This window comes from Onychostruthus taczanowskii, unplaced genomic scaffold (assembly GCF_017590055.1).
Source record: "Onychostruthus taczanowskii isolate IOZ18803 unplaced genomic scaffold, ASM1759005v1 scaffold114, whole genome shotgun sequence".
NCBI classification, from domain to species: domain Eukaryota; kingdom Metazoa; phylum Chordata; class Aves; order Passeriformes; family Passeridae; genus Onychostruthus; species Onychostruthus taczanowskii.
Genome location: NW_024498074.1, coordinates 155,256 through 171,025, shown reverse-complemented (window position 1 = coordinate 171,025; position 15,770 = coordinate 155,256). Strand labels below are relative to the sequence as shown.

Below are 15,770 nucleotides of genomic sequence, written 5' to 3'. Positions count from 1 at the left end.
CTTAGGCCTTCCCCGGCACACAGGCCTGCAGCACTGTCCCTTTTCCTTGTCGTTTCCAACCTGTCTGGCATTCCCACTGACAGCACAAGATGCCCGAAGTGCTGTGGAAGCTGAGCTGTTGTCTCTCAGCTCCGTTTATTCCCTGAGAACTGGACAAGCTTTTGACTGTTTAAATCCTTTTGTAACCACAGCCTTTTTTTTTTTTTCATTTTTGTAATGGGTTTAGGGTTGTGTTACAATACTGTACAGCAAAGACCAGGAAAAGAATAAATACTTGGCATGCAAATCCTGGCACGGTGATGAGTGTCAGAATCTTGCCACACCACCAGAGGTTGCAATGAGGAGATAAAAGCAAGAAGTTCAGAGCAAAGGCAAATTGTTTTCTTTAAACTCCTTCCAGTATCTGTAGTTATTGGCTGTTCAGACAGCACACAAAGGAGGATTTCCTCCGGAGATAATAAGCACAGTGGCATAAATCAGCAAGAGAGCATAGATTTTTTTTTTTTCTATTCGTTTTCCAGCAAATTAACTCTGAATCAGTTTGTGAAAAATTCATCCATCTCAAGGTTTTTTTAACCCTTTCCCTAGTAACACATAAGAATGAAATGCAAGGCTATTTTTGCTGCAGCAGCTCCTCTGTGCTCAGGGTGAACTGTTCTTCAAATCCAAGCCTGCCACGTGCTGCTCCCTTCCATTTTTATTCATTTTTATCTTGAAACAGAATATGACTTTTAGAAGGTGTAGAGAAGGGCAAGTCCTGCTGGAATTTTATCTCGCTTTCACAATTCCATTCTAATTCTGGGTTGCCTAAGAGCCAGTGTTTCAGAAGTCTGTAAAGCTGTGGCAGTTTTCCCAAATCCCACAGTGGCAGTTTGTGGCAGTGACCACCACCAAGGGATTTGGCAGCACTGCTGGGAAGGAAGTGGAGCCTGAACTCCATGTGTTTGGAGGACAACAGGGAGAGATGGAAGAGGCAATAGGGTTTTGTGCTGACAAGAAAGGCAAGGGTTAGGTGGGATTTTAGAGGGAAATTCCCCTCCAGGAAAGCTGTGGCTGCCCCGGGATCCCTGGAAGTGTCCAAGGTCAGGTTGGACAGGGCTTGCAGCAGCCTGGGATAGGGGAAGGTGTCCCTTCCCATGGCAGGGGGTGGGACTGGAAGGATCTGTAAGGTTGCAAAGGTTATTGTGGGTTTTCATACCCACCCAAGTGAGGTGCTCGGCGAGTTCAAATCACACAGCAGCCTCAGAGCAAGGGGAAACTCACCTTCGTGCCAGGCAGGTTGGGAGGCTACATTAAAATAGTTTGGGCAGCGTTTGAACATCCCGAGGGGCTCATGCAAACATGCAGGCTTTTTAAAAATAACTGGTGAAAAAATAAATAGAACAGCTGAGCTGTTTGGTCAAGCTCCCTCTGTGACAGAGCGAGTCCGGCGATCCCTGGAGTTAGCGCCGTGTTTGTGCTCTGACTCCAGCCATGACTTAACTTTGCTGTGTTTATTGCTAACCTGTGATCCTTCAAGTAGCAAGCAGGCTTTGATCAGTCCAGAGGAGACGATTTTCGTGTTGGTTTGAAAAACAAAACCTTTAAAAAAAAACCGAACAGGCTGAGGATTTCTCGGTTTTCCGGAAGCTGAAAAGAAAGTTAAACTCGGTTTTCTTTGTGAGAGGGACGGCTTGGAAATGTGGAATGTTGGGGAAAGCAGAAGAAGGAGGCAAGGAGAACCCTAAAAACATGGTGAAATTACCTGACAAGGCTTTGCTCAGCTTCCAGGGAGTTAAGTGCTTGTCAAGGAAAAATTATCAGCACAAAGGAGCTCTCCCAGGGGAATGAAACGGGATTTGAGCACTGAACTGTCTGGTCTCTGTGAAAACTGAACTGTACAAAATCACTGGCAGTTTTGGAAAAACCTTCACCCTTTCTTTTGTGCAATGAATCAATCGATGGAATGCTGATTTTCCGAGTAAGCAGTGTGAAAATCAGTAGATACAAATTATCAGGCTGTTCCACCTTATGAGTACCTCAGCTGTGCTTGTTCCTACAGGCAATAATTAGCTGCCCTTTGGGGGAATAAAAAAAAAATTAAAACATTTTAAAGAAAATTGTAAACCCGCCCCCCCCAAACCCAGTATTCCTGAAGAATGTGGCAAAGGAAAAAAAGGAAACTAGATGCAGGCTCCTTCATTTCTTGGAGCCTAAATGTAGCTTTCCAGCACAGCTGTTAAGGAAAGCTGTTGGCCTTAGAAACCACCATCAGTGGAATGACAGGAGTGTCAGCTCGAGTGGAACATCTCCACAAAGGCCTCTCAGGACTTTGTGTAGCTGTTCCCACCCTGCTCTTCCTACCAGCAGGAATTTAAATTATTTACTAGGAAAACAAACCCTTCTCTTCCTATCTGTTCCCAGCATGGAGCTCCTCAGAGCACCGGGACACAGTTCTGCTTTCATCCAGAACAGTCAAATACGTGCTCACATTTAGCAGATGAAGCACCTCTTTCACCTCACTCAGTGATTAATTCTGAGAGGGGAGCTGCAGACACTAAATTAACCTTTTTACCTGATTTAGTTTTACTAAATAAACAGCCCCATAATGTCATTTTCTCAAGCGGAGCTGCTATTTCCTGCCGCTTGCTTTGCTCTTTGGAACGTGTTCTGTTCTGGCTCTATTTCATTTAACTTGGTGACAGTAATATCTTCAGACTGTCCCCTTCACCCTGGGGATGCCACCAATAAATCCATCATTCTTCCCAGAAAATAGATTATTAATTGGAAGCACGTGTCACAACATGCAAGAACACCACGAATGTGCCTCCTCCTCCATAGCAGCATTCCCAGTTTTACCTTCTCAGTGTTGGCAGAGTGATGTCATTGAATACAGGTTTCATTCCATTTTTCCCTTCCAAAACATAAAAATTCCTTGATTTGCTGTTTTTAAAAGGCAGCTCACGTTAATTACCTGGCTGTGGCTACGCTTTTCCTGTAGAGATCAATAATTATAATGGGATGTTTTGTGTCCTGGGGAGTTGATATCAGCCCTGTAGGAGTTCACAGCCTTACAAAAAGAATAGTGTTGCTGTGATGGCTGTCGATGTGCCTTTCCCAATGGCTAATTTGCACTTCTCTGTGGATTAGGATCCCGTTTGCTGTGGGTGCATCTGAGGAAGTCTATCTGGAATATTTATCCTGGCAAGGAGCAGGGGTGTGTGAGTGAAACGTGCCTGGATGCCGTATCCTGAGACAGAACTATGCTGGCAATGTTCCTGCAGCTGTTCCTGGGGAAACATCTGTGGGGCTGGGCGTGGAGCTTTGTGCATCTCCTCTCACCCCTCTCAGAGCTTGGAAAGCAAGGGGGGAACTGGAATATTCCTTACTGGCACAGGGATAAGGGTAGCAGACTCCACAAGGCTTGCAGGATTCCAGTTGCCTGTTGTTTCAGGGGGAATAACCGATCCACCGGACTGAAATTTTTCACATTTAGAGCTGGAAAAACCCTTCCATCTGTGAGAGGCTGTGTTTGTATTGGCTGATAAAGAGAATTATATATCTGTTCCAGCTGATGCAATCTTATCATTAATGATTATCCCTGTGCAAAGTGTAGAAGACATTGTCCCAAGATCTCAGTTTTGGCAAAAGACATACAAGAATTGAAGACAGCCTGGGAAAGGAGAGAAAGGAGCATTTGGTGAGATAATTAAGGCCTTCTCATCTTTTATGGAAAATGGAATGTGAAATTAGAAAATAAGTGTAAAATCATAAAATAAATTTGCAATATCCAGTTCTTGTAGCTGAATGCTTCCTAGCAAATAATTTTACTCAGCAGTTGCCTAGTTCTACAGGCAGGAAGGTGACTGCCTTTATTTTTTCCCTTGGTTTAACTTTTAATGACTAATTTAAATTCCATTTATGCAGAATCCCTGTGATTTTGAAAACGCCTCCTGAAATTATGCAGAACCACCTTTGCTAAAAAAGAAAAACCAACAAAACTTTCCAAAGCCTTAAGTACAACGCTGCCTAAAATTATCCTGTCAATTAAATAAAAGAACCCACTTAAAGTAAATGACAAAAATACCCAGTGAATTAAATGCACCTTCCAGTAACAAATGGTTATTAAAGGAGCCAGCTGCTGGTTCTGTGGTCATGCTTGGGCAAGCAGGAGGCTATTGAAACACACAGCTGCCTTTCAGACAATTTAACTCACACTGAGGGCAGATTACTGCCGTTTGCTGGCCTTCCCTGGGCTTCTGGAAGGTTCCTCAGTGGGAGCAGGAGCAGGAGTCTCCCCTGCTTCCTTCCTGTTTCTCAGTGACCACAGGGTGAAGTTTGGACTTCAAGGTGGGGCAGCTACAACCCGTGAGCAGCTGAGCTGCTGGTGGCGTTGCCGTGGCCCTGGTGAAGTCACCAGGAGTGCCTTCCTTGGTGCTGGCTTCACACGAGGCTTTGCAAGGCTCCTCCTTCTCCTTCTCATCCCAGAGCCATTTCTAAACCCTCTCAAATGAGATTTGATGATCCGAAAAAATTAGGTAGCGCTGGACTCGTGCTGTGTTTGCTGCTGAGCGCTTTCTGGATCTTTCCAGCTCTGTGTGTGGAGAGAGGCCTCCATGACAACACAGCACAGAGCCAGCTCACTCTGCAGCCTTTTCCTCCTGCTCTGCTGGTGTCAGGGATCATGGAATTCTCTGGTTCCCTACATGGTGTACATGGGCTCGCTCAGAGCTGGGAAATAATAGGCAGGGGCCTGTCCCTGGTGTTATTTCTGCAACAGAATCCTTTTGTGTCAGTGAAAATTCTCAGTCAGGACTTGGAATTTCCTTCAAGAATCAGGGTTTTAGCACTGCATGCAATTTAGTTTTCAGCTGTGCTTTACAAGTTTTATGCCAGCTACTGGGAATAAGAACATTTTCTAAGAAAGAAACTGTTTCCCAGTAGACTTTTGGACTTCTCTCTCGTAGGAAACTCATCTTGGGAGTCTTGTCCCAGGACTGTGGTGCAACTGTGCTGGTATAGGTGTTCTTATTTATATAAGGCAGCTGTTATTTTCAGTAAGCAAGTACATGGCAGATTTCTGTCCTAAACTTACTAAGTTTCCATTGATTTGTGTTTGGGTTTTGTCATCTCAAAATACTTTGTGCTCTGCGTTTCCCCAGCAAATACGCTGGGTTTCTCTTTTCTGCCCCCTCCCTTCCTTATTCCAGCAGCTGCTTGGAACTCGGGTTGTGGTCTCTGGGAGAGGCACTGTCACTGCTCCTCTCTGGCTTTGTCCAGTGAATCCCTTCCCTAAGCTCCATTTTATCTCTTACTCCTGCACTCCCTTGGTCTCATGGGCAGCAAAGGATAAATCTGAATAAATGCATTTATTTATGAGTGCTGAACTCGATTTCCAGGAGCACCAGGTGAGAGGTGTGGAATTACACTCCTCTGGGCAGACAGGAGCTGGACCAGTGGGAGCATTGCTCCCATGGCTACTGGAGGATCAAATGCCACTTTTCCTCAGGGGCTGCTGTCTGGGGAACAAGGTTTAAACTCTGGCAGATTGATGAATCATTTCATCTCCTAGACTTGTTCCTTCCCAAAGGGCCTGGTGAGGGGAAGCCCACGCCAAGGTTTTGATAGCTTTTATCCCCAAGGCACTGATCCCATTGCTCTCGAAGCAACAGAATCCCTGAGTTGTTTCTCAGTGTGTGCACAGGTGGAGCCTTGATAGATGTTTTCTAATACGTGGATTTTGTATAAAAACACCACTCTGAGACTGCTGCCTTCCAGGTGTCAGCACTGCTGCTGTCCTCCATACCGGAATAATGGGGTATGGAGCATTATAAGGGGCACTTGGATTAATTAGGGGCTGTAAATTGTGTGAGGCTCTTTGCATAAGTGGCTCAAGGGAGCTGTTGTTCCAAGTGACCCCTGTTTTTCCTCCGTGGGTGTCCAGAGTGGGCAGACAATGGCTGTGTCTGGAGCGTTAATTACTCCGTGTCCCTTAATCAGCACGGTTTGTAATCCTGTTTCAGTGTGGAAATCCACATGCCACAGGGCCCAATCAACACCTCGGTGTCATCCCCTGCCAGGCAATACACAGCTCCTAGCCCCCCAGAACCATTCCTGGGGAGCTGCTTTGGGCATGCCTGGACAAGTCTTGCCAGGCCATATTGGAAGATTGCTTAGCCAGTCTGGTCACAGTAATCCCTGTTAAATAGGACGTGCATCTTTGGGTTCCCAAAGAATGTCAGGAAGGAATTGCTGCTCCGTAAAGCACAGCACGTTACAGAAGAGGTAAATTGTGTTTCCTCAGAATGCTGGACACACTTCTCATTCTCCCCCCACATTCTCACTTCCCTGAATCCCAAATAAATGCCACATTGAAAGAAAATTATTCCTTGCATAAGGGAAAAAATAGAACACAACCACAGATTTTGTTTGCTGACCTCAACGTGACTCCTCCTTTGCCCACAACACTCCATTGTTCTGCCAGGTCCAGACAGCACAGGGAACAGACTTATTTTCCCTGGTTTTAATCCCAAAGGTGCAGTCCATCACTTATATTGAGGATCCTTGGGGTTTGGTTGGTTTTTTTCGGTTTTTTTTCCTTGATCCTGCTGAGCTATTTTGAACAAGTGAGTTAATACTGAGGAACAAAGATGGGGCAGGAATCCCTCTCTCCTAACCTGGGAAACGAGCCATGCTCTGATAAGAGATTCCCCCCTTAGGCTACATGAGATATGAGGGATAATTTTTCAGAGTGTTCTCTTAGGTTTAAATTAGTAAAGGGAAAGGAATGTATGTGTTCAAGCAGGTATCTGAACTGGTACTTTTGGGGCTGTCATGCTCTGTGTTTACAAAGTGAACCCTTTTTGTCCTTTTAGGTGAACTGGAACATGTGTTCCACCACGGGGGAAGAACATCCCTACTCCATCTCTGCGATAGCAGGACACGCTTTGGAATGTGGGGAAGAAAAGAAGGGAGCAACTGCTGAGGGGATTTGCATACCAGAGGCTGGAGCTGAGAGACTCATCCCGTAAACATTGCCTGAATAATGGCACTGCATGCAGCTGGCTGGAAGTCAGCTCCATTAACAGCAGCTCCGAGTCTCGGAGAGCTTTTATCCTCGCCAGAAATCAGCCTGTGTGATGGGAGGTACATCTGCTGGTACCTACAGGAACTCCAGCCCGCATCAGGAACACCCCGAGGAAAAGCCGTGCGTGTTTACAGCACTCTGGCAGTCCTTGGCATCAAAATAAACACGAGGGAGGCGTTGGCCGTCCTCGCTGGCGCTGCAGACGGGGACTGTGCCTCGAAATAGAGCCCAGCACTGCTGATGGCTCCGTGGAGAAGGCGGATTTACTTTTCCAGCCTGTGACATTTCATCAACATTTTCTGTTTGTTGGAGCTGTGGAGCCTCAGCAGGTCAAACCCTGCACTAATCTGCCCGAGTCACCTGCCCAGACTTCTGTCTCCAGTGTGTACACGCATCCAATCGCTGCGCTTTGGGTTTGTCCCAGGACATTTATCCCTTTGTTGGATGTTCCGACATCCACCAGCATGTTGGAACAGCCCCACAAAGCCTCCAAACAATTATTTGTTTTGTTTTATCTGGCCCTGAGGACTCCATTAAGTTGAGGAGCCCTTTGATGCAGCCTTTGTCTCACGGGGTTGATCCACCACCTCCATCCTGACCCATTGGGCCTTCAATTCATTCCACAGGAAGGGAAGTGTGGAAGCGCACATCCCAAAACCACTGCAACGCTGGGCTGCACAGAAGTCTCTTGGTGTGAAGTAGGACATGGAGGGGTTTTAAATCCAGACGGGTGTTTGGAACCCTCGAGGAACAACGTGAGGGGAATCCCAGAGAGTTACACGGAGAGTTTGACCCGCGGGGGCTGAGCATCCTCAGGCTGCTCCAGTCAGGTCAGCATTCATCTTTATCCTGTATCGGGACACGGGGGCGGTGTGGGGACACGGGAAGGGCTGTGGGACAGGCGCTGTGGGGACAGTGGAGCCCTGAGGGTGAGCGCCGCCACCCCCCCCGCCGCCATCGCCTCAGGGCGCGCGCGCGCGGCCTCGTCGCCGTTGCCAGGGCTCGGAGCACGGGGCGGGGCGGAGGCAGAACTCGCCTGGCCAATCAGGACAGACCCGGCCTCGGTCGGTGGCCAATCGCCGCCGGTAAACAACACGCCCCTCCGCGAGGCGGGGAAGGGGGCGGGGTGAGCGGCGCCGCCGGCCAATCAGCGGCTGGGAAGCGCGGACCAATCCGCGCGCGGGAGGGTTTGGGCGGTCTTTTCAAAACGGATGAGGCGCCTCTGGCGTCCCTTTAAAGGCGTGATGCGTCCCTCGCCGTGTCCCTCCGCGCGGCCTCCCCGCCCCGCCGCAGCAGCGCGGTGCCGCTCCGATCGCCGCTGAGCTGGAGCTCCGCGATCCGGCCGCGCCCCACCCCGGGCCTCGGGGACCAGTCGGGACGCCGTCGGGTGGCGTGATTGGAGGCGGACTATTTGACTTCCGTGCGCCGCCTCACCGGCGGGGATCGCTCCGCGCGGGACAACAGAAGCCGTGGGCGGGGACGCGGCGCCGCCATCTTGGAGCGGGGCCGGGGCCGGGGCGGACGGGAGCGGCTGGGGATGGTGCCGTGACAGTGCCGTGACTCCCCGCGGGGGTCCAGGCCGCCCTGCCTGGATGCGGGGTCAGCGGCCGAGCCCACCCCCGTCCGCACGGTGACGGGAGCCGGGCTCGCCTCCCCCTCCCCGAGCGGTGAGGGCTGCGGGGGGGGGCCCGGTGTCCCCTCGCCCCCCGGTTTAGGGGGCCCCTTTGTTTCCCTGCTGCGGAGGGGAAGGAGGCGAAGGGAAGGGAAGATGAGCAGCGAGGCGCTGTGGCTTTTCAAGCAGCTGAACCTCCATCTGGAGCTGGAGGGGCGGTTCCAGCCCCGCGAGAAGGGACTCAGCCTCATCGAGGGCGCCGCCGAGGTGGGTGAGGGCGTCGGGGGCCTCCTCAGGGCAGAAAGAAAATTTCAGGGAAAATTCCGGCTAAGGGAATTGAAAGCGCGTTAACTGCGCAAAGTTCATTATTTTCTCTGTGTGCGCCGCTTGCCTTTTGTTTTAATTCTGCGTTCGTCTGTAGGTATTAACGTTACCTTATCCCAGCGCTGCGACCTGCAGGGCAAGGCCTTCAGTACTTTAGGTGTTTAGTGTTCATTGTTTAAACTTGGAGTGAGCACGGGAGCGAGAGATTTGTGTATTGTTTCCGTCGGGGGAGCTTCCTGCCGCTGCAGGGGAGGTGGGATGTAACAAACAGGGGAAGCCCCGGCTTTTCATTGGCGCTGCCTGGGGAAATGAGCCCAGAACCTCAGTGCTGAGCAGCGAAATGTAAATAGACCATCAACATCTCCACGTTAACGACCGAAGTTCCTTACTGAGTTCGGGGCTGGCTTATTATGTGCCTAAGAGTGCTTGTGAGTTCTTTGGGAAGAGCCTTAATATTTAACAAAACAAAAAAAAATCCCTGAGATAAGTCCGCTTGTTTGTTGTGAAAGCAGAGCTGTTGGTTAAATATTGACATGCAAGGCAGAGAGCGGTGTGGTAATTTCTAAGGGCAGGAGTCACGGTGTGTGCCTGCAGTCGGCGACTTCAATAAGTCTTAAATGTGTCTTAAAAGAAGCAAGTGGAGAGTAGGAGATGTGGTTGTGCTGGCTGTTGCACCAGTGAGACTCAGGGCCTGGCTGTAATCTCTGAACCGTGGGTGTGATTTGAGTCCTCAGTCTCTGAATTTGTTTTCTTTTCCATTCGAGTGAAGTATTTAAGGGAAGCATTGTTCGATCTAAATAAAAGGCGATTTAGGGAGTGAGGCACGGCGATTGCTGCTGCCCCGGAGTAATTCTGACTTTGCCTCTCTCGCCGTAGAACGAGAACACTCTGTGTCCAAGACAAAGGAATGCCAAGGTGGAAGATCTTTGGAGTCTGACCAACTTCTTTGGATTTGCGACGGAAACGTTTGTTTTGGCTGTCAACATCCTGGACAGATTCTTGGCTCTTATGAAGGTACAAGTGTGGCTGTTGATCCAGCAGCAGCTCCGAGGTCACTTTGTGAACCTGGAGTTGAGTGTGGTTCCTTTCACCTCTAAAGACAAGCAGCAGCTTGGTTTACTTCCTCTAATGAATCTGTAACCATCACCGTGTAGGTGTCTGAGAAAGGAGGAATTTAGGGAAACAAACCACTAAGTGTTAGAGGCTGTCTATGGGTGCTCTGCTAAAGCTTAGCTTAGCCTTGGGACCGACACCAAGTGATCATTTCCTGGGTGTTTTTATCGTGTTTGTGCTGCTTTAAGGCAGGAAAACCAGTTCCTCGTTATTAGATCAGCAGAAAAAACGAAATTGCATCAGTTCTCTGGTCGGACTGGCCTTGAAGTGGCACAAAATGTACAGGGGGAGAGAAGAGAGGGGCAGGAGCAAGCTGTGGAGGGATGGGGCTGCCCCGAACAGGCTCAGACTGGATTTGTGTGGGCTGGAGTGAGGCTGGGCGAGCACTGCCGCTCGGAGGAGCAGGGAACTGCAGTGTCCTGGTGAGGAACAACCTGAGGAGAGGCTGCTCGGCTCCGGGACCTCACTGCCTCAGCAGCCAGGGTGATGGAACATCACCAGGGTGATGGAACTCGGCAGCTGAAGTGATGGAAGTGTTTGTGGCTGGGGGAGGAGTAGGAGCTGGCCAACACCACCTTCGGTGGAGATCAGCAGCTTTTAAAACTCTGGGTATTCCATATAGTTGGTGTTGAAGCCCAGTGCTGCTGGGGAGGTGATGCATTCACGGCACGTTCTCTGGTTTTTAGGTGAAACCCAAGCATTTGTCTTGCATCGGAGTGTGCTGCATGCAGCTGGCGGCCCGCGTGGTGGAGGAGGAATGCAATATCCCGTCTGCTCACGAGCTCATCCGGATCAGCCAATGTAAATGCACTGTGTCCGACCTGAAACGGATGGAAAAGATCATTTCAGAAAAGTTGCACTTTGAATTTAAAGCTACTACTGCCTTAACCTTCTTGCACTTGTACCATACAATTGTACTCTGTCATACCTCAGAAAGGTGAGTCGCTGCTGTTTGCTGAGCCCCTTTTAATCCCCTCTGAGACAACTGCAGCCCTGGCTGTAGGGGAGGCAGCTCCTCTGTGCTTGGAATGCTTGTTGATGCAGACCCTTCTTCTCTTGGGTGTCTCACAGGAAAGAAGTGTTGAATCTGGACAAGTTGGAAGCACAGCTGAAAGCTTGCAACTGCCGTCTGGTGTTCTCTAAAGCGAAAGTGAGTAGAAGCGGTTGTTTGTAGCTGCAGAGTGGGTTTGTGGTGGCTGTGGTGCTGAGTGCTGTTTTCTGGTCCTTTCAGCCATCTGTCCTGGCCTTGTGCCTTCTCACTCTGGAAGTTCAGACTCTGAAATCTGTTGAGCTGTTGGAGATCCTTCTGCGTGTTCAAAAGCATTCAAAGGTGAGTGCTTTCAGGGGATTGTTTTCCAGACTGATGCTGTTACATTTAGGGGTCCCTTAAATGCGTCCCTAAATGTGTCCTTACAGGCTCTGTTTGGCTGAAAGAAGCAGTTAAAAAATAAGCTTAAATGTATAAAATCAGAGGAGCTGCTGACCCAGTGTGTGTACAAAGCACGCTTTAACAGGCAGCTGATGGAACTCGTACAGCTCTGGCTGTGTGGTCTGGAGAAACTTCCAGTCTGTTCTGGGACTGCTGGGCTGCTTATTCCTTTTGCCTGATTAATTAAACCTGTGGGTTTAATTATTATTATTATCATCTGAGGGTCTTCCCCCCAGGAAAGAAGTGTTGAATCTGGACAAGTTGGAAGCACAGCTGAAAGCTTGCAACTGCCGTCTGGTGTTCTCTAAAGCGAAAGTGAGTAGAAGCGGTTGTTTGTAGCTGCAGAGTGGGTTTGTGGTGGCTGTGGTGCTGAGTGCTGTTTTCTGGTCCTTTCAGCCATCTGTCCTGGCCTTGTGCCTTCTCACTCTGGAAGTTCAGACTCTGAAATCTGTTGAGCTGTTGGAGATCCTTCTGCGTGTTCAAAAGCATTCAAAGGTGAGTGCTTTCAGGGGATTGTTTTCCAGACTGATGCTGTTACATTTAGGGGTCCCTTAAATGCGTCCCTAAATGTGTCCTTACAGGCTCTGTTTGGCTGAAAGAAGCAGTTAAAAAATAAGCTTAAATGTATAAAATCAGAGGAGCTGCTGACCCAGTGTGTGTACAAAGCACGCTTTAACAGGCAGCTGATGGAACTCGTACAGCTCTGGCTGTGTGGTCTGGAGAAACTTCCAGTCTGTTCTGGGACTGCTGGGCTGCTTATTCCTTTTGCCTGATTAATTAAACCTGTGGGTTTAATTATTATCACCTGAGGGTCTTCCCCCTGGATGGAGGTCAGGCTCTGAGCAGACTGCCCAGGGAATGGGCACAGCACGAGCCTGGCACAGCTCAAGGAGCATTTGGACAGTGGCCTTGGGTACAGGCTGGACTTGGTGGGTTTGTCCTGTGCAGGGCCAGGAGCTGAACTCCATGATGCTTGTGGATCCCTTCCAGCTCAGGATATCCTATGAACTAAAATAGGATGAATGGCCTCTAGCTGTGTGCTGCCTCTGTTGATGGCCTAGAAGCAGCTTTTCACTCTTAGAGGCAGATTGAACAATCCCAGCTTCTTAAGGGATAGAAGCACTTCCTTAAAGTACAATATTATTCTATTTTAAAATGGTGGTTTAAAGTTTTTTCTTATATTTTAAAGCAGTTTAAAAAACTTTGCTTCCATTTGAAAATGGAATTTTAAAAAATTTCTGTTTCATTTTAAAATAGAATAACCTTTGTTTCATTTCTCCTTTGGAAGTGATGATAACAAGGACTGACAGGCAGACTCTCAGCCTAACTCCACCTTGAGCAGGGACTTGTGTGGAAGGTGTGTAGGAGTTGGTAGTTCACCTTTAAAAGCAACTTTGACAAAGGTTATGACTCACTTCTGTCTTGACTGATGCTTTTCCCAGGTCTTTCCCAAGAAGGTAAAATGGAGGCAGGAGTTACCCTGAGAGCCTGTGTGTTACAGGCTGACTAACTTGTGGGGTTTTTGGTGTTTTTTTTTTTCAGATAAGTGATAGTGACCTACTTTACTGGAGGGAGCTGGTCTCTAAATGCCTGGCAGATTATTCTTCTCCTGAATGCTGCAAGCCTGATCACAAGAAGCTGGTTTGGATTGTTTCGAGGCGTACAGCCCAAAACCTACAGAACAGTTACTACAGTGTTCCCGAGTTGCCAACGATCCCAGAGGGTGGATGCTTCAATGGAAGTGAGAGGTGGGTAACACTTGGCTGCTTAATTTGTTGGGAATTCTCCTTTTTGTCTGTATAACTATGGCTTAATCTCTGCTACATGGGGAAAAAGTGCTAGCTCTGAGAATATTGCTGGGCTTGGAATATGCCTTCAGCACATGGAGAGCAGGGGGAGCTGTCATTGTGGTGTTCAGGGGTACTTGGCCGGGTGGGGGGAGGCACTGTTGGTTTTAAGGAAGGCTTGCAAAGGTTTTGAGTCTCCTGAAGGAATTGATGCTTGCTGTCTGGAACACTGGCTTCTTGATCAGTAGGATGTTGTTGGCATCAGGAGGATCGTGCCTTGTTAGGATTTCAGCTTTAGGAGCCCTAAGGAGCTTTAGGCTGAGCAGCATTTAGATGTGGGTTGTTGCTACTAGCAACAGAAAAGTGTGCAAGAAACCCCAGGCTTGAGGAGTGCTTTGCCACTTTGAAGGGGTTGTGCTTTGTTAAAATTACCTTTCCCACTGTTCCTTCTAGTGAAGACTCCTGTGAAGACATGAGCAGCGGGGAAGAAAGCCTTAGCAGTTCTCCTCCAAGTGATCTGGAAGGCACCTTCTTCTTTGAACTCAAACCTAAACCCAAGTGGCAAACTCACAGCTGTTGCTCTTAGAACTGAGGCTGCACTGTGTTAGGCTGGAGTGTTGAATGCACCATAGAGTCTTTTGGCAATAATAAATGAGGTGGTGATCTGTAAACTGTATTAAGGCAAAACTTGCTGTGGTATATCAATGCTTTGAATGCTTGCCTTGGTTTTTTTTTGTTGTTGTTGTTGTAATTTTAAGGAATTAAAAAAAAAAATCTTTCAGGTCCCCAGATGAGCAAAAAAAAAAAAAAAAAGTTGTTGTACAGTTCTGTTGTCAACAGCCATGAATGTAGTTCTGTACCTGATGGTCCAAAATCCTCAGCAGCTCAACACCTGAGCTGATTTCAGGGTCTTGCCTGGGAAGCATGGAGCAAGAGTGAGAAGCTTTCCCGAGACTTAAACGGGAAGCTCTTGGTTAGTGGAAGAAATTTGCTGCATGGGTTCACTCAAGCAAGGGAGAGGCCCAAGAGGAGCTGTGCAGTTGTTGTCCTGGGATGTTGTCAGGATTCCTCATGACAGAATCCCAAGCTTGGCTTGATTTCAGTGTTGACCCTGCTTTGGAGCAGGAGGTTGGACTGCAGTCCCTCTCGAGGGCACCTCCACTCCTTCTGGGAGTGTTGTTCTGGGATTAGATCCAAGTGGCTGGGTGGGTTGCATGGGGCATGTACACAGTGCCAGGCTGGAATGATTGACTCTCCAATGGGCCCAACCTTGAAACTGCTTTTCCTTTTCAGCAGGGTCTTGGGTTGTGTACTCCAAGTAGCAATTTTTGAAGCTTGGCTTTTATAAACTTCAGGGATCCCTATTTCACACCAGGAGTATGTGTGGTAAGCTGGAGGTTTCTAGTCAATATAGTTTTCACTTTGAGGTAGTATAAATTGTGTGGCCAGGAGTAATTCCATGTTTTCTTTAGTACAGATGTTTTTACACTGAAATTCACATTGTACACTTCAGTGTGTTTCAAATCTTAACATGTCGATCCATGCTATTAGCTTAGACTTCTTAACTTGGTAAGCCTTGCTAAGTCTACATTCCTTTGAATATTTAACCCTTGTAGTTGTTTTTCAGTATATTCATGTTATTGATTGAGTCATAATCAGACTTGTTTGCATGCTGATGTAAAGCAGTTAGTGCAGGAGAAGTTGAAATTACGCAGTAAAATATCAGGTAAACGTGATGGTGAAGTAGTTAATGTAATGGTTTTTTCTTCTGAACTTTGTTATCAAAGCACAAATTCCAGTCTAATTGTGTTTCTCCCTGGTGAGGACGTGGCTAAAGGAGACTAAAGTAGCTCAGAGTAACGGTGTGAGGTGTGGTGGTGCCAAAGTAGAAATGAAGGAGCAAACAAGCTAAAAGCTGTTTTGTAGCTGCCAGCGTTGCTTTAGAAAGGTAAGAGTGATGCTGTAAGTCCATAACTGTTATGTGGTTTCAGTTTTCTAAAAACACACAAAAGTTTACAAAAAGTGTATATGAAAATGTAAATTTAAAAAGAAAAATGTACAGAAAAAAAAATTTAAAACAAAAAAAACGAGCAGAAAATACTGTATTTTTTTACATTGTATGTAACTTTTTGTAGGTCTGTGGCATGTAGATAGTAATTTATTGTGTACTCTGTATGATACAAATACTGTACCTCTGAAGACTTCTTGCTGCAAGTCTCTGCTCACTTCAGGAGTGCTTGGGTAAGGAACCCACTGAGTCTTGTTTCAGTTGAGAACAAAAATAAACCAAGTGCTGTATTTGTTACCTGCTGTGAGTGGCAGTGGTTCCTTGAAGCTTTTGGCTTCCTTTTGGTTTTTTTTGTGCTGTGCTGGGTGTGTGATCCCACAGCTGGCTTCCAGCTTTCCCAGAAGTTGTGGTAAGAAAAGGGAGACTGCACA

At 47.8% G+C, this 15,770-nt stretch overlaps 1 protein-coding gene across 1 annotated transcript; it reads left to right on the top strand.

Annotated features, from left to right (window-relative positions):
- The first annotated feature begins 8,543 nt into the window (after positions 1-8,543).
- Positions 8,544-15,636, top strand: CCNG2 (cyclin G2). The gene is made up of 7 exons (XM_041427418.1): positions 8,544-8,945; positions 9,879-10,016; positions 10,802-11,052; positions 11,187-11,265; positions 11,347-11,445; positions 13,087-13,292; positions 13,785-15,636. The coding sequence occupies exons 1-7, from the start codon at positions 8,835-8,837 to the stop codon at positions 13,915-13,917; spliced, it is 1,017 nt and encodes a 338-aa protein (XP_041283352.1). The 5' UTR covers positions 8,544-8,834; the 3' UTR covers positions 13,918-15,636.
- The last annotated feature ends 134 nt before the right edge of the window (positions 15,637-15,770 follow it).